A 23,974-nucleotide genomic window follows, 5' to 3' on the forward strand; every position below is an offset into this window, starting at 1 on the left:
ACAATGGAATCAAGGACTGAGTCCAGCTAAGCCAACCTTTCAAAGAAGTCCAAAGGCGCCGTCCTAAGGGAGACATGTGCTCGAGCCAGGCTAAGAGAACCAGGGTGACATGACTGCCCAAGGCCTGCCAGACAACAGCTCATGTAGGGTGTGGAGCTGAACCACTGTATGTCCTTCAGCCTGAGCCAGCACAGATGAAGGGATGCATGCTCTTGGGCCATCCTCTGCTGCCTTCCCAGGTGCGTTGGTAGGCACCCGGCTGGGCAGTGAAGCAGCTGAGATGCTCCTATGGATGCCGGCACCCCAGGCAGCAGCTTAACCTGCTGCGGTACAGCGCCAGCCCCTGCCGTGGTCTCTGTTGATGAGCCAGCCAGGCTGAGGTGTCACTGTGGGGTCTCTCCTTCCAGGGGACGTCAGGAGAAGGCCTCCCTCCTAGTGCTTGGTCTTTGTTTTACAATCAAGGTTCTCCTTCCAAGCACAGTACCTGTCCGGCACTGAGTGACACGGGGGACGTCTTTGCAGGCTTAAGACACACGTGTTAATCATTAGTGCATTGGTGGCTTGGGGGGCTGCCGAGGCCTTCAGAGACAGGGCCCCGGCAAAGTTGGCCTGGGTTTAGAAAAATAACTGCCTTGTTCTCACAAACCCTGCACTCCACAGCTTTACTGTCTGGGCAGACACCAGCTGCAGGTTTAGAACCAAAACTCAGCCATTGCATAACTGTATGTCTCCATCCCATGGCCTCCTCTGGAATAGACCTCCCTGGGCCCCTGAGCTCCAGCTGGAAATCAGGGGAGGGACAGAAGACTGCTCAGACTCCCTCCCCTAACCCACCCCCAGGGTACTCCTTGCCAAAGAACTTGCTTTCTCCCCAGCCTGGAGCTGCCATGGGTCGGGGTAAGGAGTCATGACCCCACAGTCTTGGGTCAGGTCTCAAACCTCACACGTGCTCCTGGCATTATTCAAGGCCACCCAAGCCTCAGTTACCCCATTTGAAATGAACAATGGCCCAGCCTGGAGACAGGCTCTTTGCTAAGAGCACCTGCTGCTCTCCCTTGCCGCCCATCCCACTATCCTGCCCCACCCCTTGTCTCTAGGACACCTGACCTCACTTTCTGCGAGGCCTTTGTTCTGGTCCTCTCCCTTATGCTTCACTCTAGTCCCTTTCGATTTGACCCTTTGACTCCCATTGTGCCAATCTGGGCCATCTGGTGTGGTTGGACACACAGCAAAAGCCTGAGACCCAGGCTGTGACCGGAAAGGGGCGTGGTGAATGGGCGTGGCCAAACCTAAGTTTTCAGGGCTATGCGGAGCATCCCAGAAGCACCTGTGACGTCCTAACCCAGCAATGTTCCTTCTTCCCTCGTGTGCGCCTTCACTCTGTTCTTTAATCCACCTTCCTTCGTTCCCTCCCTCTTTTTTTTCCTTCCTTTCTTCTCTCTGCTCTCTCCTTGTGCTGTTGCACACCAGCCGTTTGTACCTGTATCTTGGTGCGAAGCTGGGAGTGTTTCTGCATGAAGATTTCCCACAGGGCTATTAGTTAACAGGCACAGGCATTTAGAACTTCGGTCAGCAGCTTTCCCTTCCACGGGTCCTGCCCATTTCTCAGCAATCACACACACCATCAGCAACTGTGCTCCTGCCAGGCATGGATATTTTGGGATCTTTATTTTTTTCAACCTAAGGGGAAAAATAATATTATGTTAAGAATCTGCATTCCTTTAGTTTCTATTTTGATTTCTTTCCGCTGGACTACTCTTGCTTGTGTTGCAGTTGAATTATTCATCATTTTCATATCAAATTTCTCTCTAAGTTCTTTGTCAACCAGCAAAATCAGCTTTTGGTCAAATGCCTGCAACATTTCCTCTGTGGTGGTTTTTTTCTTTCCCAGAACTTTAAAAGCTTTTAAAAATGATGTTTGAAACTGTTATTATTGATCCTTACTTTAATTTTAGAAAAATATTTATTTATTTTCATCGACTGGAAAGACAGCAACAGAGAACAAGACAGAGTCAGAGAATTTCCTTGTACCGGTCCACCTGCTAAGAGCGCGAAGTTGTCACGGTTGAACCAGGCTGAAGCCAGGAGTCCTGATGTCTGTCCAGGTCCCCCATGTAGGTGGCTGAGCTACCCAAGTCAGCATCTGCTGCCTCCCAGGATGCGTTAGCAGGGAGCTGGAGCAGAGGCAGAGAAGCAGCGCTCTGATGTGAGGTATGGGCGTCTCGAGTGGTGGTTTAACTCACCGCACCGTGACATTGGCCTCTTTGAGTGTCTTCATCCAGCGGTTTTGTAATTCTATGAAGTCAGATTCATTTCATTTTCTGCTTATTTTTGGTTTGTTCGAGAAGCAGACAGTCCTAAGGAGGCCGCCAGCTTCCACGCACTGATTTGCTCCTCAGACGTCCACAAAAGCCAGGACTGGATTGGGGCCAGGTGGGAACCCACGTCTCCCACGGGGGTGGCAGGAATCCAGCTGCTCAAGCCAACACGATGCCTCCTAGGGTTGGCACTAGGGTCAGGACCCCGCCCAAGCTCTCTGATGTGCGACGTGGGCTTCCCAGTGACTGGTCTAAACACCAGCTCCTCGTGTTCTGTTAAAGTCTTCGATCCATCTGTGGGTTATTTCGGCTTACAAAGGGAAGGATGGGTGGGTGGAAAATCCTTTCTCCGAAGACTTGGCCAGTTCTCTCCACCTGTTGAACAAGCTTTTCCATCCCCACGCCTACCTTGTGCCAAGCTTCATTCCACCAGGAACGGGGACAAGGGACAGGGGCTTGCCGGATATCCAAACATGAAGTCCACCCTCTTTCCTGCTACTTATTCAAATCAGTCGCACAGCCAGACCGCTGGGTTTGTTGGGGAGGGTCTGTTCTTGTACGTGTGAAGGGACAGCAAGTCAGTAAGGTCTACACCGCACAGGACAGGTCGACGTGGACTCCGGACCAGCTGCCCCCGCACTTTCATCCAAGGGTTCACCTGGCTCCCAGCAGAGGAGTGCAGGACATGGCCACTAGGGGGCAGCAGCTGCTGCTCACGGCTCTCCCAGAGTTTTGGGAAACCCCAGAGCCCAGGACCTCCCTGCCCACCTGTGCCCCTCCCCTGGGTGCTCATTTGTGGGGGTCCCCAGACCTCACCACACCCTGCTCCTCTGGGGGAACCTGGGAGCTCCAGGGCTGGGCCCACTGGTCTAAAGCAGCCTCAGGACCAGCTTCGGGGAAAGGGAAGTCCCTAGTCTGGAGTGGGGCTTTGTGACTTTGCTCTTGAAAAGTGCCAGGGTGAGAGGCGGGAGTTGGTACCGTGGCATTGCAGGTAAAGCCGCTGGCATTCCATACGGAAGTCGGCTTGAATCCCAGGTGCTCCCCTTCCCTTTCAGCTCCCTGTAAATGCACCTGGGAAGCAGCAGGGCATGGTCCCAGAGCTTCGGTCCTGAGCTTACCTGTGAAGGAGACCCAGATGAAGACCCTGGCTCCTGGCTTTGGTCTGGCACAGCCCTTGTTTTGAGGCCTTTGGGAAAGTACAGATTCATTCTCTCTCTCTCTTTCTCTACCTCTGCCTTTCAAGTTAGTAAAATAAATCTTTTAAGTGGGCCTGGCGCAGTTTCCTAGTGGCTGAAGTCCTCGCCTGATATGTGCCAGGATCCCATGTGGGCACCGGTTCTAATCCACTCCCTGTCTGCCTCTCTGCCTGTGGCCTGGGAAAGCAGTTGAGGACAGCTCAAAGCTTTGGGACCCTGCACCTGTGTGGGAGACCAGGAAGAGGCTCCTGGCCCCTGGCTTCGGATCGGCTCAGCTCTAGCCGTTGCAGCTGCTTGAGTGAATTAACAGATGGAAGATATTTCTCTCTGTATCTCCTTCTCTTTGTATATCTGCCTTTCCAATAAGAATAAATAAATCTTTTTTAAAAAGGAGGAGTCTGGGGCTTCTGACTAGTTGTCCATCCTAATGGGGGTTGGGGCAGATATCTAGGCTTCTCCCCGCAGCCTGGGTGCCCATGGCTCTCACCAGGAAGGGTTAGATCGCGGGGTGGGGGGAGGAGGGGGTCTGAAAATGGGAGAAGGACTTGAGAAGACACACAATTAATACAGGAAAGACTGCTCAATGTCCGTAATGGTCGGGGAGACGCAAACTAAAATCCCAACGAGGCTTCACGTCACACAGGCTGGGACAGCCGGCCACGCTGAAAACAGCCCACGCTATGGAGGCTCCGGAGAGGCTGCTCCGAGGGGTGAGAAATGGCTGACTCCAAAAACGCCAAACGGCGCCGCAGTCCCACATGGGGGTATCTGTGGGGGCAACGTGCTGGTCCACCCCAAACCTGAGTCAGTCACCCCCAGAATCCAGCCACGCGCCCCCTGGTGGATGAACGGATGGATGCACAGCGTGGTGCAAACTGCTACAGGATGGATGAGCTTCCTGCTGAGCAAAATAGACCAGTCACAGGACAAACCCCGCGTGACCATGCTTTCCAGGAGGGCATCAAACTCAGAGAGGTATGATGCAAAATGGGAGAAGCCAGGGCTGTTGGGTAGGGACAGGGCAAGTTCAAGAACATTCTAGAAATCTGCTGTTTGTGTTATATTGGCTATATTACAATTATAGATTATAATATATAAGTTCATGTGAAGAGCTCATGTCCCAGGCCCTGGCGACGGGCCCCGTCTCACTGTCCTCTTTCTCTGTCCTGGGCTGCTGCTGACTCCTGCCCCTAACCAGCTTCTCTCTGCCCTGTATCTGCTCTCAGAAGAACCTGGCCATTTCCCCATCATAAGGGGAGTCCCCCTGCTCTGGGAGGAAGTCTAGCCCTCCTCTTCAAATAGCATCACATTTACTCTTTTCACTTCTCAACACTGACTCACTTTGGCTTGCCTAATATCAACGCTGTGGTTAGTACATAGCAAGTCCTTCTGGTCTACCACCCTTTACCAGCACCCAGCTGGCCGGCTCTAGGGGTTCACATACGGCTTCTTCATCTTTCTGTCCCAGAGAGGGGGTGTGTCGGGTGAGCTGTGCTCCTCTGTGTACAGTAGAGCCCCTTGGGACTGACTGTTCCCCAGAAATGTAGCAAGGGTGGGGGCTGGGCTGGTAAGTCAACGGTGCCTCTGCTTCCAGGGAAGTCGCCAGCATGACAGCCCAGCCGCAAAATCTCCACAGGGAACAGAGCATTCATTGCAAATATTTCATTTGTTTATTTGTTTGTGCCTTTTTGAAAGGCAGGGTTGCAGGAGGAGAGACAGATCTTCTTTCTGTTAGTTTACTCTTCAGATGGCCGCAATGATGAGATGGGCTTGTGCAATGCCGGGAGCCAGGAGCTTTTCTGCACCTCCTTCACGGATGCAGGGGCCCAAGCACTTAGGGCATCTTTCATCACTTATCCAGGTGCCTGTTGGTGGCCTGGGCGGGCTGGTGGTCTGTGAGCTCACAGTGGACTCCCCTGGGGAGAGCAGACACCTCCTGGGCCTGGCTCGTGTCCCCACACCAGGGACTCAGTTCTAGCAGGAGAGCTTCACACTTGGCTGGACATCAAGCCCAACTTGAACAGCAGGCGCCCCGGCAGGTGCTGCTGGCCTCAGGAGTGACGGGAAGCACCCACTGGGCAGGTGCCCTTCTCTGCCTCCCAGAGCTTCCGGCCCAGGCTCTGCAGCATCAGTCCAGCAGGGGGAACACAGCTGTTGGGCCGTCCAGCTGTCTGACATCCTTCTGTCCATATGTCTGACAGCCCCCTTGCCCTGCTGGTTGCCACTTGGGCTCCACCCAGCAGCTCCTGGCCCTGAGCGCCACCCTTGGTGGTGATAGGGGGAGCACAGTGCAGGAGCTTGCACTGTGGGAAAGGCCAGGGCTGGGTCTCCACAACTGGCCTGGGTCATCCCACCCCCCCCCAGGATTTGGGGTGACTGCGCTGGGATGGAGGCCCAAGCTGGGTGGGCCCTTGCTGTGTATCCCACTAAGGGCCCACGTCATTGGCAGACCGTGGAAAGGGTGCATTCCCAGGGGCAACCAGAATCCACTGCTCCTCTGGGACCCTGCGGGAGCCCCTCAGCCAGAGGACCACGCTGACCAAGATGAGAAGGATGGGCACCTTCACAAACACCAGGAGCACGTAGTGGGTCCTGTAAGAGGGAACACGGTTGTCAGAGCCCTGAGAGCCCCCCCTCCGGGCCCTGCCACTTCCCACCCCCTGACATTACCACACCACCAACCAGTTCAGCAAAGTTCAAGACCCTGGGCCCTGCAACTCCTCTCTGCAGAGCTTCATGAAGCCATGCCTGGATTCAATCACAAGGGTTCCTTGAGTAGTGCCCACTGCTGGCCTTGTCCTGGGTGCTCTCTGGGGCTCCCTTAGCCCCAAGCAGCCTCCAACTCAAGAAGCACCTGGAGCCCACCCAAGAAGCTGCTGCTCCCAGGAATGCCAGCTCCATGCTGGCGACCACCGTTCCTGCTCTATGGCCCTCATCTCCTGCACCCACATAGTCACCCATACTCATTGGCCAATGAAATGAGTGCAGGAAGGGTTGGAGAAGGCCCCTGGGGATGGGCTGTAACGTGGGGAATGGTGGGCAAAGAGTACCAGGGGCAGCAGGAAGGCTGAAGGTGATCCAGGGGCCTTGGCTTTGGGGGTAACAAGCACTGACATTTAGTGTGTGGCTGCAGGCAGGAAGGGTGCTCAAGCCTGGCTTCCCCGCAGCAGGGATCCCATAAGAGACAGGAGGAGGAAGGACCCTTGGGACTCACCAGCGTTGGGAGCCTAAGGACATTCCCGTGTTGCTGGGCCTGGCAGGGGAGTTGCTGGATGTCGCTGTGTTGCTGCTTCCTGCTGCAGGGGTTAAGTCGGCCACAGATCATGGGCACAGGCTGAGGGTTCATGCCCGGCTTGCACCACCAACCCTGCCATGTCCACACTCACCAAGAGAGCCCTCTGCGCTAGGACTCAGTGCCGGGGACCTTTGGGGTTGCCGCAGGTGCCCACGGCCATGCAAGTCAGGGCCCAGGGCAGGTCCCCAGCATGAAACCCGAGGATCAGCCACTTCCCAGCATCCTGTCTGGGCACCCTCTGCGGGTGTCTGGGGCCCACCTGGGGGCTCTGCTGAGAGCGGTGAGGCTGCAGGGCTGCCCAGCTCCAGGAGAGCAGGGTTGGGCCATGGATGACTAGCACTGACCTGCTCCCACCCTGCCAGCCCAGCCCTGGTCGGCTCGGACATATCAGAGAGACCCCAGGGTGGCAGTGGCGATGGCTGCTGCTTCTCTCCTCAGTTCCTCACGTCCCTCCCTGCGCATCCGTCCATCCTTCCATCTGTCTGCTGTGCTCTCGGCCATTGCCCTTCAGCCCATGGGGGCCCTGGCCCTGCAACTGAGGACAGAATTCTCACCTGGGTCAACGTTCACTTTCACTTGTGCTCCGTGGTCGACTCCAAGTTTCTCAATCCCACACCAGTAAGCGCCCGCGTCGTCTCGCCTGAGTCCCTTCATGGTCACTGTGAACACACGGTCTTTTTGGTTGTCCCTGATGGACACACGGTCACGTGTCACTTCTTGCTCTGTCCCACTGGTTTGGACAAGCACACGGCAAAAGGTCCAGATCCTTCCTCGGCACCACCACTTGTTGTAAGTCTCCAACCCGGGGCTGTAGTGACACCGCACGATTGTCGATTCCTGCTTTCCACCTGTCACCGTCCTGGGACCCCGAATGAAGCAGTACCCTGGAAAACACAATCCCTGGAAATGGCTGCGAGCCAGGTACCGTGAAACCCAACCCCCTGCCGTCCCACCCTGCCTCCTCCATGCTGGCCTGGCCCTCATGCCCCTGGCCTTCTACGAACATGTGGCACTACTGATTTTGTGTCACCCTCTTCCTTGTTCTCCAAATGCCATTCTCATCTCATCCTCTTCTTGGACTATCCTAACCCCAGGGTCTTGTTGGGGTCCGTGCAGTCGATGTGGGGGACATGAAGGAGGTGAAGAGTGTTGTTCCATTGCAGGCAGGGCCGCAAGGAATTTCCCACTGTATGGCAGGGCCCGCCTGGCGGATGTCACTACAACCACCTGAATGCAGCTCCACCTTTTTTTGCATGGACACCGGACCACCCTGTGGAAGAATTCTAATCCATCCTGGCATTTGCTACTGCTCAGCGTGAGCTTGGAGGTCAATGTCCTGCAAAAGGGCCCTCTATTATTCCTACTGTCTTGGCTGTCCCCATTGAGCCTATGCTAACCAAGGGATCTAGATTTAAGCTTTCATTCTTTCCTCATTCTTTAGATTCCCCTTTTCTTTGTGATACAAGATTGAGTTGTAGGATAAGAATTGTAGCAGGAACTTCTAGGTACTGGCAGCAGGAACTTCTAGGTATTGTTTCTAGGTAATACTATGGCAGAATTATTCTTAGAAATTCCCAACTTGACGGTGATGTAAAAAGTCTGAGGCAGAGTTTGACTGATTTTGTATAAATAAAGCGGACAGCTTTCCCGCATTGTCCATTATGATCATGAAATCCTAGTGGTCCGTCTCGTTCTTTGCGCCTCATCCACGCACCCTTCGCGAGTTCCAAACTCAACTGGAGCAGGACTCCGGCAGGGTCTCAACTTGTCTTCCTTTGACTGCTCTCCTTTTAAAACAAGATTCATTTTATTTTGTTTGAAAAGTGGAGTCATAGTGAAGGGTGGGGTTGGGGAGAGAATCTTCAATTTGCTGATTCACCCCCTAATGGCTGCAGTGGTTGGAGATGAGCTGACACGAAGCCAGCCTCTAGGAGTTTCTTCCAGGTGTCCCACATGGATACAGGGGCTCAAGGACTTGAGCCATCCAACGCTGCATTCCCAGACCATTAGCAGAGAGCTGGATGGGAAGCAAAGCATCCAGGACTCGAGTCTGCACCCATATGGGATGCTGGAGCTGTAGGTAGAAGCTTAGCCTACTATACCACAGTGCCACCCCCTGCCTTCTCGCTAAGTCTGGTGTAAGCAGTGCTGTGTGGGTAAATAGTTAGCAGCACGTTGGCTGTAACAGGTGCCACTTTCTATAGCACGAGTCCTCCCACCGTGGTGGACGTCAGGTTGTCACTGGACAGAGCTAGGAAGAGGTCTCAAAGCCAGCTCTTCTGAGCTGCACACTCCGGGGGCCCCATGAGGCTCCCACTCCAGCCTTCACCCTGGCCCATTTTCTCCACTCCCGTGGCTTCAGTTGCTACCAAGTGCATCTTTGTCCCTACTCCCAATTCAAGGGCCTTGAACTCCAGTGCCCAGTTCTCCCAGCCTGGCCTTGCGTCAATGTTTGCTGTCTCTGTGGGGACTTGGTTGGGCAGAGCTGGGTGGGAGTTAGGCAGCTGGAGACACACATGGTCTCACGGACTCCAGGCAAGCTGGGGCTATCCATGTATGCACCTCCTGGGAAAGACCGCTGGTTCCCTCTTGACCTGGAAGTGGATCTATGGAGAACAGAAATCACCAGGGGATGCCTCAGTTGACCTTCTCATGGCCTCAACCGTGGGCCCAGGTCATGGGGCTCTGTGGGCTGGAGGGGGTACTACTTTGTAGCACCAGCCAGGTGTTGGACTGCTGAACCTTGGTCTCTGTCCCTGACTCTATTTTACCTGACTTGCGTTTGCATATGTCTGGCAGAATAAGGTCTGACTCTGTTGATGACATCTGAGACATGTCCCCCTACAGGGCCAAAGGCTCTTGGCAGGAGGCATGATGTGAAGGAGCCCAAGATCAGGACCAAAAGGGAATTCCATTGGAAGATGCTGCACAGCTGGCAGAGTCTCCTGGAGTCGTAGACACAGTGGAGGAGAGCAGGCGACTGCAGGTTCTCGGCTCGCATCTCCAAAGAGAACACAGCCCTGCCCGCCCCTCAACTCTAGCAGGAAAGACATCAGACTCCTGTTCTTCCAAACGCCAGGACGATGGCCTGGTGTTGTTCTCTGACACAGCACCCACCAGAAGGAGATGGCACAGCAGCAGACCAGCGGAAACAACATTAGTTCCTCCAACAGAAGACTCCACAGGGAGTCGCATGAGGAAACACTGTGTTCCCCAGCACCCCCTTCCACCCCAACCCGTCCTCTCCTTCACCCTCTGCCCCTCCGCAGTCACCCATGCAGTCAATTTGCCCTTGGAAATGCTCCTCAGAATACCCTGTTTTTGCCACCCATGAGAACGGCATGGCCCAACAGAGAGCTTAGGGCCCAAAGAGACACTTGCCTGTGCACTGGCTGGGAAGCCTGGCCAGCCTCACAGCCTCTGTGGGCATCACTTACTCAGAGATGGCCATGCTCTCTTTATGGCTGCTGTCTGAGTGTCACAGCAGTCAAAAGGGTAGGGACCTCGGCCACTGCCTGGGTAGTGACAGGGGCACATGGAGTGCTCACTCCGCGGCACCCCCTCCTCAATTCTCCTCTCTCTATCTCCTGATCACTGCCACCCAGGGACACTTCTGAACCTGAACACCTCCATCCTGGCAGCCCCAGCAACTCCAAACGTTCTCATTTGATGCCTATTGCTTCACTCAACTATACCCCCTTCTTGTCAGCCCTGAACCTCCTTGCTCCCCACTCCAGATCTGATTTGGATTTGAAGATGTGCTACATGGCTGGCTTCCTAGTTGGAGGAAGGGTCCCAAAGTCCGGGCAAGCAGAAGACACCAGGAAACAGACCCTGCCTGGGCCTCCACAAGGCCCTGTAGACCCCCTCCAGTCCACAGAGCCCTTCAACCTGGGTGCAAGGCTGAGGTCAAGAGAAGGTCAACGGAAGCTTCTCTTGGGGCTTTCTGTTCCCCCTACATCCACTTCCAAGCAACAGGGAACCAGCGGTTTTTCCCAGGAAAGCACCCACATGTTCCCTGTGACCTGACAGAGCCCTCCCAGGCTTGTTCACATCCTTGCCCTAGTGACCCACTTCCAACGCCTGTCCTAGTGCTGGCCACCCACTCAAGACATTTAAGGCTCTCGGTTTCTTTTATAAAGTCTTCCTCCAATTTCCCAGCCAGCCCTGCTTCCCCAGTTGCTGCCCTGGCCCTGAGCCCAGATGCCACACTGGGACTTCATGGCTATCACCTGCCTCTTCCATTGCCCTGGCTAGGATGCTCATTGTTAAGAAGACCCCCTAGTCAGGCCCCTCCTGCTCCAGCCCCAGCCCCGGCCTGTGTGTCTTGCTTAGTCATGGTCTTGGACTTGATCATTTCACTTCTAGGATTGGCTGTAATCTCCACACCCCCAGACAACAAAGTGTGTAAGGATGCTAGTTACGATGCTGACGGAACAGTAAACGTGGAGAACAAACTCAAATGCCATGGACACGGAATTAGGCTAACAAATTGTGATCCAGCCATGACATCATTCTAAAGAAAAAGACAAATCTGCAGATAGAGAGGAAAGATGCCCAACATATGTTACTATTGGGCTAAAAGAAGGTTACCTGGGGCATTTGACGTTGGCCTCAGGTTGTATGTGAACTCAGCAACCCAGGGGCTCCCTATGTCAATGCCAGCATCCAGTTCCCCAAGGCCAGGGGCTCCTGGTTCACACAGACAGCATGGAAGGCAGCTTCATTACACTGGCCATCTCCTCCTGTCCCCTCCCTGGGCTCTTCATGGACTGCCCACAGCCTCAGAGCTCATGGGAATCCTGACCCAGGATCAGAAACTATGACATCAGACCCAGGAATCCAGACATGACATGGAAACTCAGGTGCTAGGACAACAAGGGCGTGGCTGGGACCAGGTGATCCAGAGAGGATTGGAACTCGGGCCTCAAATTCCCCTATTCCTGTCTCTGTGGACCTGTCTGCTGTGTCATTCGGCCAAGTGCCCCCCCAGAGAGACCACAAACCACCGCACACACTGTGCAAACTTCTAGAGTGTTGCATGCTGCCTCAGTCCACAGAGATTTCTGCTGGAGATCTTCCAGGCCCTCAGTGTCCCCTTTGAAAGCAAAGGCCAGCTCTGAAGCCTTTGCAATCTTGCCTGCTGCATTTCCAGAGTGGGGACACCCTAAGGAACTTCACAAGGCAGCGCCCTCTCCCTGGAACGTTCTCTCTGCTCTGTTGGGGGTGCTGTCCCCTTTCCACAAGGCCCCTCGGTGGACACCTGCAGGAGGCTTGCCTTGGCTTTCCTCAGCCACAGCTGCATTGGCCTATGGGATCATAGCACCCTGCCTGAGCTCCTGCCCTTGCTGTCACCCATGTGTGTACCCTTCACCACAGAGCAGCCAGGTGATTATGGCAATGGCAGCCCGACAGCTCAGGTCTCTCAAGTCCCAGGATCTGGTGCATGCAAGTGTGGGGCAGTGCAGGACCCCAGAGGGCCTTTGCTGAATCAGTCTTCAAAGTCTTCGGTCCTTTGCCTAGACCTGGCTAAGACAGACACCTCTACCTCCTGACCAGCCTCTGGAGCTCGCAGTAAACCTTCCTCCATAGCATCTTTCCCCTAAATACACACCGCTACCACGTCCCCGTGGTACTTACCCGGGAGGCCAAAAAGGAGCAGAGCTGGCAGCAGCTGCATGGTCCTTGCTCCTCTCTCCTGGCCCCTTGACGTACCAGCAGAGGAAAGCACAGATCCCAGCTGACCCTGAGAGCGGGACCTGCACCCAGGCTTACACCTTCTGCAGGCTGACCTGCCCTGGAGCTTCTCACTCACTTCCTCCTAGAGAATGAGTGTTTCCTCTTCTAATTATGCAGCAAGAGGGGCATCATGTCTTTGTAAGCTGGGTTGCTTGTCAGGAGCGTCCTCTGCAGAGGGGACTATGCAAGGGGGAGGAGGTGTGTCTGCAGACAGGCTATGGGGCATCTGGGTGCTGGGTCTTGGGTAATAAGAGGTACAAACCCGAGGACTCCAACTCCATCGGTGGCTGGCTCTCAGAAGCAAGGAGTCCTCCACTTGGCTGTCAGGTGCTTGGCATGCCAGGCATGCATTTGCTCAAGTGCCATGGAGAGGTTCAGAAAGTACAAGGGATCATGTGTCCACATGGTCATGAAGGCATCAGATTCACCGCACATGGCCTCTAGGCCACACAAGTGCTCCTTATAAGCTAAGTGAGCGAGACACCTTAACCTAACTTCGGAATCTCACTGTTTCCATCTGCTTGTAACAACTGTTATGAGATTTAAGTGAGAAAAGCAGGTAAAGCCCCGAGGACAGAGTCCTAATGTCGAATGAGTGCTGTGCATTATCAGCACCCTGTGTAAACCCCGATGAAGGTAGCATCAGGTGGGCTCAGGGCAGGGCCCTAAGATGAGCCTGCTGGCTTCTGTCACAAGGAGGAGGGCAGCCCTAACCATCAACCGCCATCCCTGAGCTGGCACCTTCGCATAGAACCCAACAGCTAAACCCTTGAGCATCAGCTGGGGGAAGCAAGTGAGGGACTTTCTCCCAGTGTCCAGGGCCAGCCTCAGGGGGACGGCTCTGTCCTGGGAGGCCCTGGGCTTGCTGTGGCTTGGGACATACACAGGGGTGCAGAGGGTTGGAGGGGGCAATCAGGCCTGTCCTGGGAAGGCATACCAGCACCCAGAAAGCATGGGGTGATGAGTGTGGGAATAGCAATGGATCTGGAGTATGGGCTCTGCCCGGATGGTGTGAGCCAGGCCACTGTCTCTCCTTTTTCCTTCCTCTGGGAGGGTGGAACAGGTTTGGCTCAGTATCAAAACGAGGGTCATTCTTCACACCTGCGGACTAAAGGAAGCAAGCCAAACAGCCGTGTCAACAGGTGCAGCAAAGCACCGTTAAAATCCACGGCTCCTCATGGGAGGCTGCTAACCTGAGCAGGATGTTTCCAAGCAGCCCATCATGACCAAAGACCAGTCATTTACGGTCTTCCCTTCAAGACCAGCAGGAGGGCAAGCAGGCTGGAAATGACCACAGTGACCCAGCACTTGGCCTAGCTTGCACAGCACCACAGAGCAAGGACGCTTGGGAAGCAAAAGTATCTATTCCACACCAATACTTGACGGGCATGTAAAATCAGCATGCAAAGACCATTTTTTTTGTTGTTGTTGTTGTTGTTTTTTTGTTTGTTTGTTTTGTTTTTCATTAGGAAGGCAGAGTTATAGAGACAAGGAGAGAGAGAAATACACATCTTCCACCTATTGCTTCACTCTCCAAGTGGCCCCAACCACTCGAGTTGGGATAGTCTGAAGCCAGGAGCTGGTTCTGACTCTCCCATGTGGGTGCAGGGGCTTAAGGACTTGGGTCAGCCTCTGCTGCTTTGCCAGGCAGGGAGCTAAGGGACGTGGCGCACAGGGACTTGTATGAGATGCTGGAACCACAGGTACAGCCTTAGCATCCTATGAAGCCAAATCAGCCCAAGTTCAATTATTTATCCATAGACAGGCAAGGAGCAACTTCCAATGCAATTAAAAGCTGCCATTTAAAGTAGAAATAAAGCCTATGATATACAGAATGAAATTTACCATATATATGAGCAAATTTCAATAAGAAAATAATATGTCATTATAAGATATTTTAGGGCCTTGTGAGCAGCTCAGTGGTTTAATCCTTGCCTTGCACACCTCGGGATCCATATGGGTGCTGGTTCTTGTCCTGGCTTTACTTTCTATCTTGATTCCTGCTTGTGGCCTGGGAAATTAGTATAGAACGACCCATAGCCTTGGCACCCTGCAATCACATGTCAAATCTAGAGGAAGTTCCTGCTCCCAGCTTCAGATCAGCTCAGCCCCAGCTTTTGTAGCTACTTGGCGAGGGAACCAGCAAACAGTGGATCTTTCTCTTTCCACCTCCTTCTCTTTGTAAATCTGACTTTCCAGTAAAAAATTAAAAATAGATGTTTTTAGAAACTTAAAGCGTAATTGGGATTACTTATCATGTTCATGGATAAGAAAATGGTCCGGAAATGGGATTTGATATACTTCCATACCAAGCTTCAACAGTTATTTTTCAAATCCATTTTACAATCTTCCCTGGATAATCCCCAAATCTATATAGATCAGGAAATGGCTGACATCTGCAAAGACAGGCCTGCCAGTGAAGAACAGTGTGTGTGGCAAACACAGCTGGAAGGACCACCCCATGACATAGCCAGCTAATCCTCCACCTGCGATGCCAGCATCCTTTATGGACACTAATTCATGTCCTGGCTGCTCCAGTTCTGATCCAGCTCCCTGCTTATGCACCTGGAAAAGAAGCAGAGGAGGGCTCAAGTCCTTGGGTCCCTGCACCCATGGGGGACACCCAGAAGAGCCTCCTGGCTCCTTGCTGCCGGCTCCTGTCTTTGGACCAGCCCAGCTCCAGCCATTGCAGCCATTTGGGGAATGAACCAGCAGAAGAGAACTCTCTCTGTGTCACTACTTCTCTATGTAATTCTTCCTTTGAAATAAAAATATACAAATATTTTTTGAGAAATACAATAATGTTGTATTGCTTCAATGAAAAGCACCTGGAAATTTAATGGGAATAGTGAAATCAGGAAGGAGCCACACACACTCAGGATTTAGAGATGCCAGTAGTGGCACTGTCGGACCGTCGGCTGTGCAGATAATGTTAAATCAGGTGGAAGAGAGAAAACGGATTCCTCCCTCAGCCTAGAAAACAGTCAGAAGTGGGTCTAGGACTGAATTGTGAAAGGGAAATTTAAAGCTTTTAAAAGATAACGCAGAATTTTTAAAGGTACGCTTGGATGTGGATAACAATAATTTATTAAGCAGATGTAAAAGATATAAACCCTATTGAATAATATATTCCAGTATGGCTAAAAACTATTTCCCAAAGATGTCCTAGGCAGCTAGGAAACTCTATCTGGAAGGACTTACAAAGAGTTTCTACAAACAAATCGGAAAAACAGAAACAAAAGGAACAGGTGAATGACTCCAACAGACACGTCTCAAAAGATGAAATCCAAGGAGCCTAAACACGTAGAAGGAGCTTGACCTCCTGGGGGTCCTGTGTCATGCACGTGATGACCAGGATGTCCTATTGGTGAGGCTCAGGGCCCTGGGACTGCATATGTGTGTGGGGTGTTGCCATGGCAACTTTGGGACACGTGGATGGTTAGGGAACTGCTTGAGCAGTGACAGCAAAGCCCAGCAATTTCTCCTGGGGTCTGGGAGACCCACTCGGACCAGAGAGCCCTTAGGTCACATTGGGACACATGTTTGACCAGGTTCTTAAAAATATTGTAGGTAACAATTGCAAACTGAGAAGCAACAAAAACAGCAAAAAGGGAAAGAAGAGAAAGCAGAACAAAGAAATAGGAAAGTGACCCATATCTTCAGCAGAAGGGATAAACATGTTATTGCAACAGAACACAGAACTTGCAAGGAAATGGCTCAATCAGGAGCTGCCAAAATGTAACACTGAATGATAAAATCATGTCAATCACAAAATGAAACCCTGCTTCCTTCTGTCTTCTATAAAGTCCAGAAACAAAGCCACATGAGACACCCTTTGGAAATCCGTGTGTGTTTCCTCCTAATGCAGTGAAACACGCCACACAACTGCCTGCAAACAGAATTCCTACTGAACTGTGCAGGGGACACGGCTCTGAGTGGGAAGAGCTTGGGGCTCCATCACCCCACGTGCCACTCTGGTTCACCATGCAAGGTGGTGTCCAGATGTCACGTGTGGCTTCATGTGTGCACATGGGCTAGTTACATTCTTCTGTGCCTGTGATCTGCTGATGGATGACAAAGAGCTGACATCATGGGCCCAGTATTGTAGCCTCGTGGCCAAAGTCCTTGCCAGGTAAGTGCTGGGATCCCATATGGGTGCCAGTTCATGTGCTGGCAATACAGGTTCCCAGCCAGCTCTCTGCTCGTGGCCTGAGAAAACAGTCGAGGACGGCCCAAAGCCTTGGGACCCTGCACCCATATGGGAGATTCGGAATAGGCTCCAGGCTCCTGACTACAGATTTGTTCAGCTCTGGCCATTGTGGCTTCTTGGGGAGTGAACCAGTGGAAGGAAGCTCTTCTCTGTCTCTACTCTTTTTATAACTGACTTTACAATAAAAAACAAATCCATACTTAAAAAAAAAAAAAGAGCTGACATCACTCCGATCATCTCATTCCCAGGACACTCCTGTAGGGTTGAGCTGGCCTCTCTCAGTGTGCCCTCTGCAACCTCTTTTTCATCCAGAGGACAGCCCCGAGCGTGCCCAGGAGCAGGGGCAGCTTCAGGAAGACCGGGAGCAGGAGGAGCTTCAAGGAGTGGACGCTGCTGAGCTGGGACCTGCCAGGGATGCGATGACAGAGAGTAAGTCTCCTTCCCAGAGGGAGGCAGTGCAGCTCTGGGCTTCATCCCCATCCATTCAGCCCAGGTCCAGTGTCCACTACAATGCAAGGAGGACCAAACCCGGCAAAAGGACCAGGGGCCTGTGACTATGAGCCAAAGGGTCACCCTTGAACTTGAGCTTGGGACGCTGAGGAAAGGCATTCCCAGACAGGGCAGTGAGAAAACACCCTTGGATCCAGGACAGTGCTGTGGCCAGAAGATCCTCCCTGGCTCCACCACATTTAGGGCTTGCCTCTCCAGGGATGCAGGATCCAGGCTGGGTGTAAATGTTTCCTGTGGTTCCACCCCGCCCTCCCTCGACGAGGAAGTTAGTGGTTTCTGTGATGGAGGGGGCTCAGGGTGAGGAGCAAGTGCAAGTTCTGGGCATGCGCCACAGAGGTCTGGTAGAACTGCCTGCTCAGGGCTCCTGTGCCTCAGAGGGCCAGACTTGTCAAGGCAGGCTGACTGCTGTGACCAGGAACGGGGCTGAGGAGCCATAGGGAACAACACCCAGGTTCCTGGTTCCCCAGACCAGCTGCAGCAGCACAGCCTGGTTGGCCCTCAAGGCTCCTGCACAAGGATATTTGTATTAGCTTGGCACAAGGGTAACCTGGACTCCAATCCCTGTTTGCCCGAACCCCTACCCTGCAGGACTGCACTCAACAAGGCCACCTCTGAACACCTGGTACAATGGCATGATGGCACAACCTCCTGCCCACACTTCCCCCTCCAACTCAGTGAAGTCATCTTTCACAGCGTTCAGCAGAAACGGGCCTTTCTATGACACAGGGAATTCAGCAGGTGACTCCAGAACTGTTATCTCCGGTCACTGCTAAGCGTCAGGGTTGAGAAAAGGCCACTGCCCCAAGTAGGACCTGCTCAGCAGAGTGTGGGAACGTGAATACAGGAAGAGCCAGGAGGAGGGAGACACAAATCCACCTGCTGCCCCTTCCACCCAGAGGAGAAGCCTCAGGAGGCTCTGACCCAGATGTGGTCCCCCTTACCGAGGTGGTGGGCTGGGCCGGGTGTACACAGGCAGGGTCAGCTCCGGGAGCAGGGTCGTCACGGGGACCAGGGTGTCTGTGGTTTTCAGGGGGTTGGAGGATTGTGTCGGATCTGTGGCTGAAGCACAAGTCAGTGTGGGGACTCTCCCCTCACCCGTGCACCCCTCCGTCCCCATACCAGGTCACCCGGTGGAAAGGACAGATGTGCCAAATCCAGCATGCCCCATGGCACTCCCACGCCTGATCCCAGGTTGGTACCTGCCTCAATTCCATCTCCATCAGCTCAGCAGAGGGGGCGCTGTGAGCACCTGTGGCAACACACACATGCCTGCCCCTCTCCCCCAAGACACACCCACTCCTCTGCCTGCTCCCCACCCTCCTTAGAGAAACACTCCTAGATGTCCACTGTGACCTGGGACTAGGGGCCCAGGCACTAGATGGGGCTGAGGACTGCTGGAGGCTTCGAAGCAAGAGCAGGCATGGTCAGCAGGAGGCTGAATGCTGGGAGGTGTTGTCCACCCAGCCTGCTCAGTCCCGATGCTGGGAGCCAGGGCTTGGCCACAAGCAGCATCCCTAGGCCATCATCTGTGGGGGATTAGGAAGAAAGATCTAGAGAGAGTGGACTGTGGGGAACTGGCTACTTCCCTGCTTTTAAAGTTGACGTTCCCCAGGCTTGAGAGGAAGCCCTCCATGGTAAGTGGGATGGTGGTAACCATAGCCAAGATGGAGGAAGTCAGGGGAAGCCCTGTTCATAGCTGTCTTGTGTTTCTGCCACATTCAGAAGTTCTCTGTGTTCGTGCTGCAGTACAAGGTGCAAGAAGAGAGGGAGACAGGATCACCTGAGGGGTGCGGGTTGAGGTTCCCAAGGGTGCCTGCAGGAGTGAGACCTGGCTCCTCCCTTGGCTCCCCCTGGTGGCTGCTGAAGACACCTGAACCACAACTGTGAGGGTGCTGCCCTGACAGGTGGTACTGTATCAGAGCCCATACCCACCCATCCTGCCCTGCTCTGACCCCTGTTAGCCAGGGCAGCCTGGGAGGGAGGGAGCAGGTGTCCTTAGACCCTATTCCCCCTTGGGAGGCTGCACACAGTTGCACAGGAGATGGAACTTGTTCAGGGTAGGAGGGCAGCAGATACCTGTGGTCTCTGGGACATGCCCACTCCAAACCCAAGGAGAGCTAGGTCTGAGCAGTGAGGTGGGACCCAGAGAAGAGTGGCACCACTTGGAGCCGGTGTGGTGCCATCTCCCCCAACACATGGCATGCCCCCTTCCCATGACACTCCTCTATTCAGAGAGGCAATGGATTGACTCTGTCTCAGGCAGCTTTGGTGCTGGGGAAAAGGGACTCACCTGGGGACACACGCACCTCAACCAAGAAGGTGGCATCCCAGCTCAGTGTTATATCGATCCCACACTGGTATGTGCCCGCGTCCTGCAGGCGGAGCTCCTCCAGGGTCACTGTGAAGCTGAGGCTTGCAGGATCGTCCCTGATGGACACACGGCCATTCCGCATTTCTCTCTCTGGTGCTATTGTCTTCACGATATCCTGGTTGGGCCCACACGATTGATGGCACAAGAATTTTCTGTTGTTTTTATATTTCTCCTCATAGTGACACTGAACACTCAAGGAGCCTCCGACTGTGCCTGCCACGACTCTGGGGCAGCTCAGGGAGAAACAGCCTGGAAGACACACACACAGGACCCAGGTGTGTGTGGGTGGGGTGTCCTGAAGGCAGGTCCTGGAGGTGTGGCCTGAGAGGGACCCACAGGGGACTGGTTTGCATCACCCTGGAGTGTGGACTGGGTGTGGGGCATGAGGCACCTCTCCCCAAGATGGGGATGTGAAAGTGCCCATTCTCCCAGGGAGGGCAGGGCATCTGTGAACACTCGTGTGTGTGTGTGTGTGTGTGTGTGTGTGTGTGTGTGTGTTAGGGTCAAGACAACATTCCAGGTTGCATATTTAGAGCAAAAACCTTCCTTGGCATACCACCCTGAGCCTTGACTCTACACTGTGTTTAGGAACCTGGTTCCCCTGCTTTGTGCACAGAGCCCACTGGTCACCTCTGAGACAGGCGCGGAAGCTCGTGGATACCTCTCCACCCTCCTGCCGTCTCTCCACAGCCCAATACCCTCTGGTAGCCAACAGTTTCACACCCGCATGCCGCCCAGCCCACGGCCCTCCCACTTAGGGCACAGCGTCCTGGTCCAGGCCCATCTCACTCACCTTGGACATGTAGGAGGAACAGAGCTGACAGAAGCCACACAGATCTGGACCTCATTTCTGCAGCACAGTGGTCACCAGCAGCCACTCCAGGTCCAGCCAGGGACAAAGCAGAGCCTTGTCAGAGAGGGTACAACATGCACCTCCCCGCTTTTGCTTTTCCACTGCTGGGGTCTGAGCTGGTCTGGGCTGGGTGCAGGCACAGCTGAGCTGTGCAGGCAGCTGGTCTTGGGGTCCTGGGATCCTGTCACTCCCAGTGATGGCACAACCTGGGGACTGGGGATGCAGCCGCTGGTCTCACTATCCCACTCACACACACAGCAGAGCCCACTGAATCATTTCCTCCTCCATACTTCCTCCTCGCCCCTGTGATATGTCACTTCCTATCATGAGAACAGCTCTGGTTGTGGGGCCTAACTCTGTCCATCCTCTCCAGTCTCTGTGGTGACACGGAAGGGCTGTGTCTCCCTGCCCACTGACCCAGACTGGCTGCTTTGGGTGGGACTTGACAATCACAGGAGGACATGAGTGTCCACAAGTGTAGGATGAAGGAGTGTGAGATGGCACCCCACCTCTCTTGTCCTCCATTATATTTCTAAAATACTTGTATTTTGTAATGTTCAGGCATCTCAGGGCCTTGCAAATTCAAGGGGAGGCTTCCCCTTCCAGGATTAGCTAATTCCTCAAAGAGATAACCAGCGAGCTGCAGGTAAGTCCCAGTGGTCCCCTGTGGCAGCCAGGCTCATCGCAGGAGTCCTCTCAGAGGGTCACTCCCTGGGTCCTTCTTCCACTTCTTGGCTTTCTTCTCTGGCTTTTTCTGGGTTCTTTTCTCAGAGGTGGTTAGAGAGGGAGGAATCTGGAGGCACATGGTACTGTGGGGTCAGCTAAAATGAGTGCTGAGAGCGTGCTGAACGTCCTGACTGACATGTTCACTTGTGTTCCCCAAGAAGATCAAGTTGCTGCATTCCTCTCCCTTGGTGGGCTTATTCAACCACATCATGACCGAGGCCAACAGCAAGGAGAATCCTGTGCTTCTAGAGCCTCCGGGCTAGTCCTCTGCAGGTAGCCGATTTCCTGGTGCTGGCATGAGCCGTCCCTCTGTCCAACACCATCTCTTTGCAGGACTCTGTGTACCGAAGCTGAGCATCTCAAAATGTCGGCTTCAGAGCACCAGGTCAAGTATGTGGCCTCTCTTGTGCGACCCCACAGGGGGACATGCCCACGACGCTGGCCTTCTCTCTCTGTGTGTCCCTTGTGGGTGTAAATGACAAGGTTGGGTGCACCCTTGGGCACACTCAGATCTCCAGAACCCATGCCCTTCTACTGGCCACACCAGACTCAGGAATGAACACCTGTTTTGGTTCTGTGCCATCCCTGACTGCTGTCCATGGTCCTGCTATCTGCAGACTTTAACACACCAGGCCAAGCTCATCTCTCACCTTCCCACCCCGGCAAGATTCTTACAAGCACGAAAGTTTCAAAATAGCACATCCCATCGGGACAACAGCCAGGAAACCTAAGCAGTCTTCAGAAACAGAAAAACAGTAAACTCCCTTCAGGACTAGGGAGAGAAGCTATCTCTGGTTCTTACTTAGCTCCAACTTCGGTTCCCCACCCTCTCTGCAATGACCATGAGGGATGCTCCACAGGCCCCCCCAACACACACACACACACACACACACACACACACACACACACACACACACACACTCACAAATTGGAATGGATAGACAGAGAACAACAAGGAAGGCTTGGTTAGCATGGACTCACACACACCTTACTAGGTAGGACACAGGGATTAAGTACTCCTCACCAAGGCATGGAAGATTTCTCTGCACACCCCTCCTAAAACTGTTTTGCACCTCAATTGTTGAAATATCATTGAAATAGTCACAGGAGGTTGTTAAGAACTTGCATCCAATTTTAACATATTGGTTACTCAATAGTTTGTCAATTTATCCCTTAACGTTATATAAGTTGCTGATGTTATGTTAGGGCTTTTAATTGACCGGGATTTTACTCTGTTGGCTCTACCTTCAGACTAGAGAAGGTCTCCCCAAGAAGCCGCTGAACTTGACCAGACAATGAGATGCTGGACTCTATGCTTGGTGTATGCTTACAATGAAGGAATCTCAACTAAACTTGAACTGTGGTTATGCAATGGGAGGGAGGAGCCCACCATGGGGGGAGGGTTGGGAGAGGGGTGGGGAGAATCTCAGTGCCTGTAGAACTGTGTCACACAATACAATGTAATTTAAAACATATATATAATAAAAAAAAGAGAGAGTAAAAAAAAATGGCACATCCAGTGGGGCGGACTAGGCTAGGTCCCAACCTCAACTTAGCCATGTACAAGCTATATGGGGGCATGGATGACCGTGGCCGCGCTGAAACACTCTACAGCAAGAACCAGAACGGGATGATGGCCAGTTAGGAAAGACCACTGTTCCTACAAGGATAAGAGGCGAACTGGCACATGGACCCACTGACATGCGCGAAACCTGGCACATGGAGGGGTTCTGATGGAGGAGCTCAGGCAACTCCTCTGGCAGGACACAGACCCTGCATGTCAGCACAAGGAACATGCAAGGCAACAGCCAAGAGGTCATAGAAAGTGTCCCACTGGCATGCATTTGGCTTGGGTCGGGGGCAGACCAGGCTGAATCTGTTCATGTCATCCACTGGTGAATCTGACCGCCAGAACAGAGTGTGGGTCGAACCAGGTCCGGTCGTAACAAAAGCAACACGCAGGCTGGAATGCCAAGGTGAGGTAGCCTGAGTCAGATGCAGCCGCAGCACCCAATCAACACAAGTGAGAACCAGGAAAGGAGGCGGCAGAGCTGACAGGAGAAAAAGGGGAGGCTCCCTAGCTGAACAGCAAATTACACTGAGGAGCGGGAGCTGGGTGGGGGGTAGACTAGACCAGGCAGGGACACAGCGCCTGTGCACCTCATGGGGACCAGATTGGGTGAAAACCAGGCTAGGCTGACCAATCCCACTAGAGTAAGCTACAACCAGAGTTGGTGAGGGTTGTTGGGCTTAGTTGTAGCAACAGAAGGGTACTGGGGACAGACTGGGCTAGTATGCCATATATACTGGCAAGCCAGGGTAGGAGGTGGGCCTGGTTGAGGCTACTGTGGGCCGCCCTGACTGGGCTGCAACTCCTACTAGTTCGTGCGAGGGACAAATGCGTCCAGGGTGGAACCAGGCGGGACTGCAAGAAGACACGGGTGGAGACAGAACCGGCCCAGCAACTGCAGCCGCCAGCTGACCGGGGCAGTGGACTGTGATGGGCCCTATGCTACTAAAACAGCAGGAATCTGGACTGGGAATACCTCAAAATTTCTTCGAGGATCTTCCCATTCGAGACACCGGACTCGGAGTCCTAACCAGGGAAAGACAGGACAAATCAAGCAACAACCTCAGCCATCTGTTGGCAGCAGAGACTGGGCAAATGGAGACCCTAGACGGGACTGAGTCAGTCAATGAACTCTTCAATGACCACATCATGATTGGGGTGGCGAGACTGGCAACGACCCATGAAT

At 53.5% G+C, this 23,974-nt stretch overlaps 2 protein-coding genes and 1 long non-coding RNA gene across 7 annotated transcripts; 1 reads left to right on the plus strand and 2 right to left on the minus strand.

Moving 5' to 3' along the window:
- Window positions 1–4,592: 4,592 nt before the first annotated feature.
- CD300LB (CD300 molecule like family member b) lies at window positions 4,593–12,663 on the minus strand. 2 transcript variants are annotated; one of them, XM_040989596.1, is made up of 4 exons: window positions 12,450–12,663; window positions 7,364–7,693; window positions 6,729–6,807; window positions 4,593–6,106 (listed from the first exon to the last, which is right to left on the minus strand). In XM_040989596.1, exons 1-4 carry the CDS (start codon window positions 12,487–12,489, stop codon window positions 5,941–5,943), a joined length of 615 nt encoding a protein of 204 aa, XP_040845530.1. In that variant the 5' UTR covers window positions 12,490–12,663; the 3' UTR covers window positions 4,593–5,940. The 2 variants fall into 2 exon arrangements, with proteins under 2 accessions (XP_040845530.1, XP_040845528.1); XM_040989594.1 differs by having other exon boundaries at window positions 6,729–6,810.
- A 4,302-nt stretch (window positions 12,664–16,965) lies between these two features.
- Window positions 16,966–20,515, minus strand: CD300C (CD300c molecule). 3 transcript variants are annotated; one of them, XM_040989593.1, is made up of 4 exons: window positions 20,433–20,515; window positions 19,559–19,888; window positions 18,210–18,285; window positions 16,966–17,163 (listed from the first exon to the last, which is right to left on the minus strand). In XM_040989593.1, the coding sequence occupies exons 1-4, from the start codon at window positions 20,485–20,487 to the stop codon at window positions 17,037–17,039; spliced, it is 588 nt and encodes a 195-aa protein (XP_040845527.1). In that variant the 5' UTR covers window positions 20,488–20,515; the 3' UTR covers window positions 16,966–17,036. The 3 variants fall into 3 exon arrangements, with proteins under 3 accessions (XP_040845527.1, XP_040845526.1, XP_040845525.1); XM_040989592.1 differs by having other exon boundaries at window positions 18,210–18,321; XM_040989591.1 differs by having other exon boundaries at window positions 18,210–18,327.
- LOC121162534 lies at window positions 17,266–21,139 on the plus strand. Of its 2 annotated transcripts, XR_005884807.1 has the most exons (4): window positions 17,266–18,006; window positions 18,391–18,459; window positions 19,819–19,914; window positions 21,099–21,139. It is a non-coding gene; the product is annotated as an uncharacterized LOC121162534 (long non-coding RNA). The 2 variants fall into 2 exon arrangements; XR_005884806.1 differs by lacking the exon at window positions 21,099–21,139 and having other exon boundaries at window positions 19,819–20,438.
- Window positions 21,140–23,974: the final 2,835 nt, after the last annotated feature.

Source organism: Ochotona curzoniae, unplaced genomic scaffold, assembly GCF_017591425.1.
Source record: "Ochotona curzoniae isolate NIBS_2020 unplaced genomic scaffold, NIBS_Ocur_1.0 contig_523, whole genome shotgun sequence".
In the NCBI taxonomy this organism is placed as follows: domain Eukaryota; kingdom Metazoa; phylum Chordata; class Mammalia; order Lagomorpha; family Ochotonidae; genus Ochotona; species Ochotona curzoniae.

Excerpts from the sequence above, each read along its gene's own strand:
- CD300LB (XM_040989594.1), bottom strand. The coding sequence starts at position 12,489 with ATGCAGCTGCTGCCAGCTCTGCTCCTTTTTGGCCTCCCGG. Across the intron at positions 7,694-12,449 it reads GCTCCTTTTTGGCCTCCCGG|GGTACTGCTTCATTCGGGGT; the intron begins GTAAGTACCACG and ends TGTGTTTTCCAG. Across the intron at positions 6,811-7,363 it reads GAAAGTGAACGTTGACCCAG|CAGGAAGCAGCAACACAGCG; the intron begins GTGAGAATTCTG and ends TAACCCCTGCAG.
- CD300C (XM_040989591.1), bottom strand. The coding sequence starts at position 20,487 with ATGAGGTCCAGATCTGTGTGGCTTCTGTCAGCTCTGTTCCTCCTACAT. Across the intron at positions 19,889-20,432 it reads GTTCCTCCTACATGTCCAAG|GCTGTTTCTCCCTGAGCTGC; the intron begins GTGAGTGAGATG and ends TGTGTCTTCCAG. Across the intron at positions 17,164-18,209 it reads CGGCCCAGCCCACCACCTCG|GTCCCAGCTCAGCAGCGTCC; the intron begins GTAAGGGGGACC and ends CATCCCTGGCAG.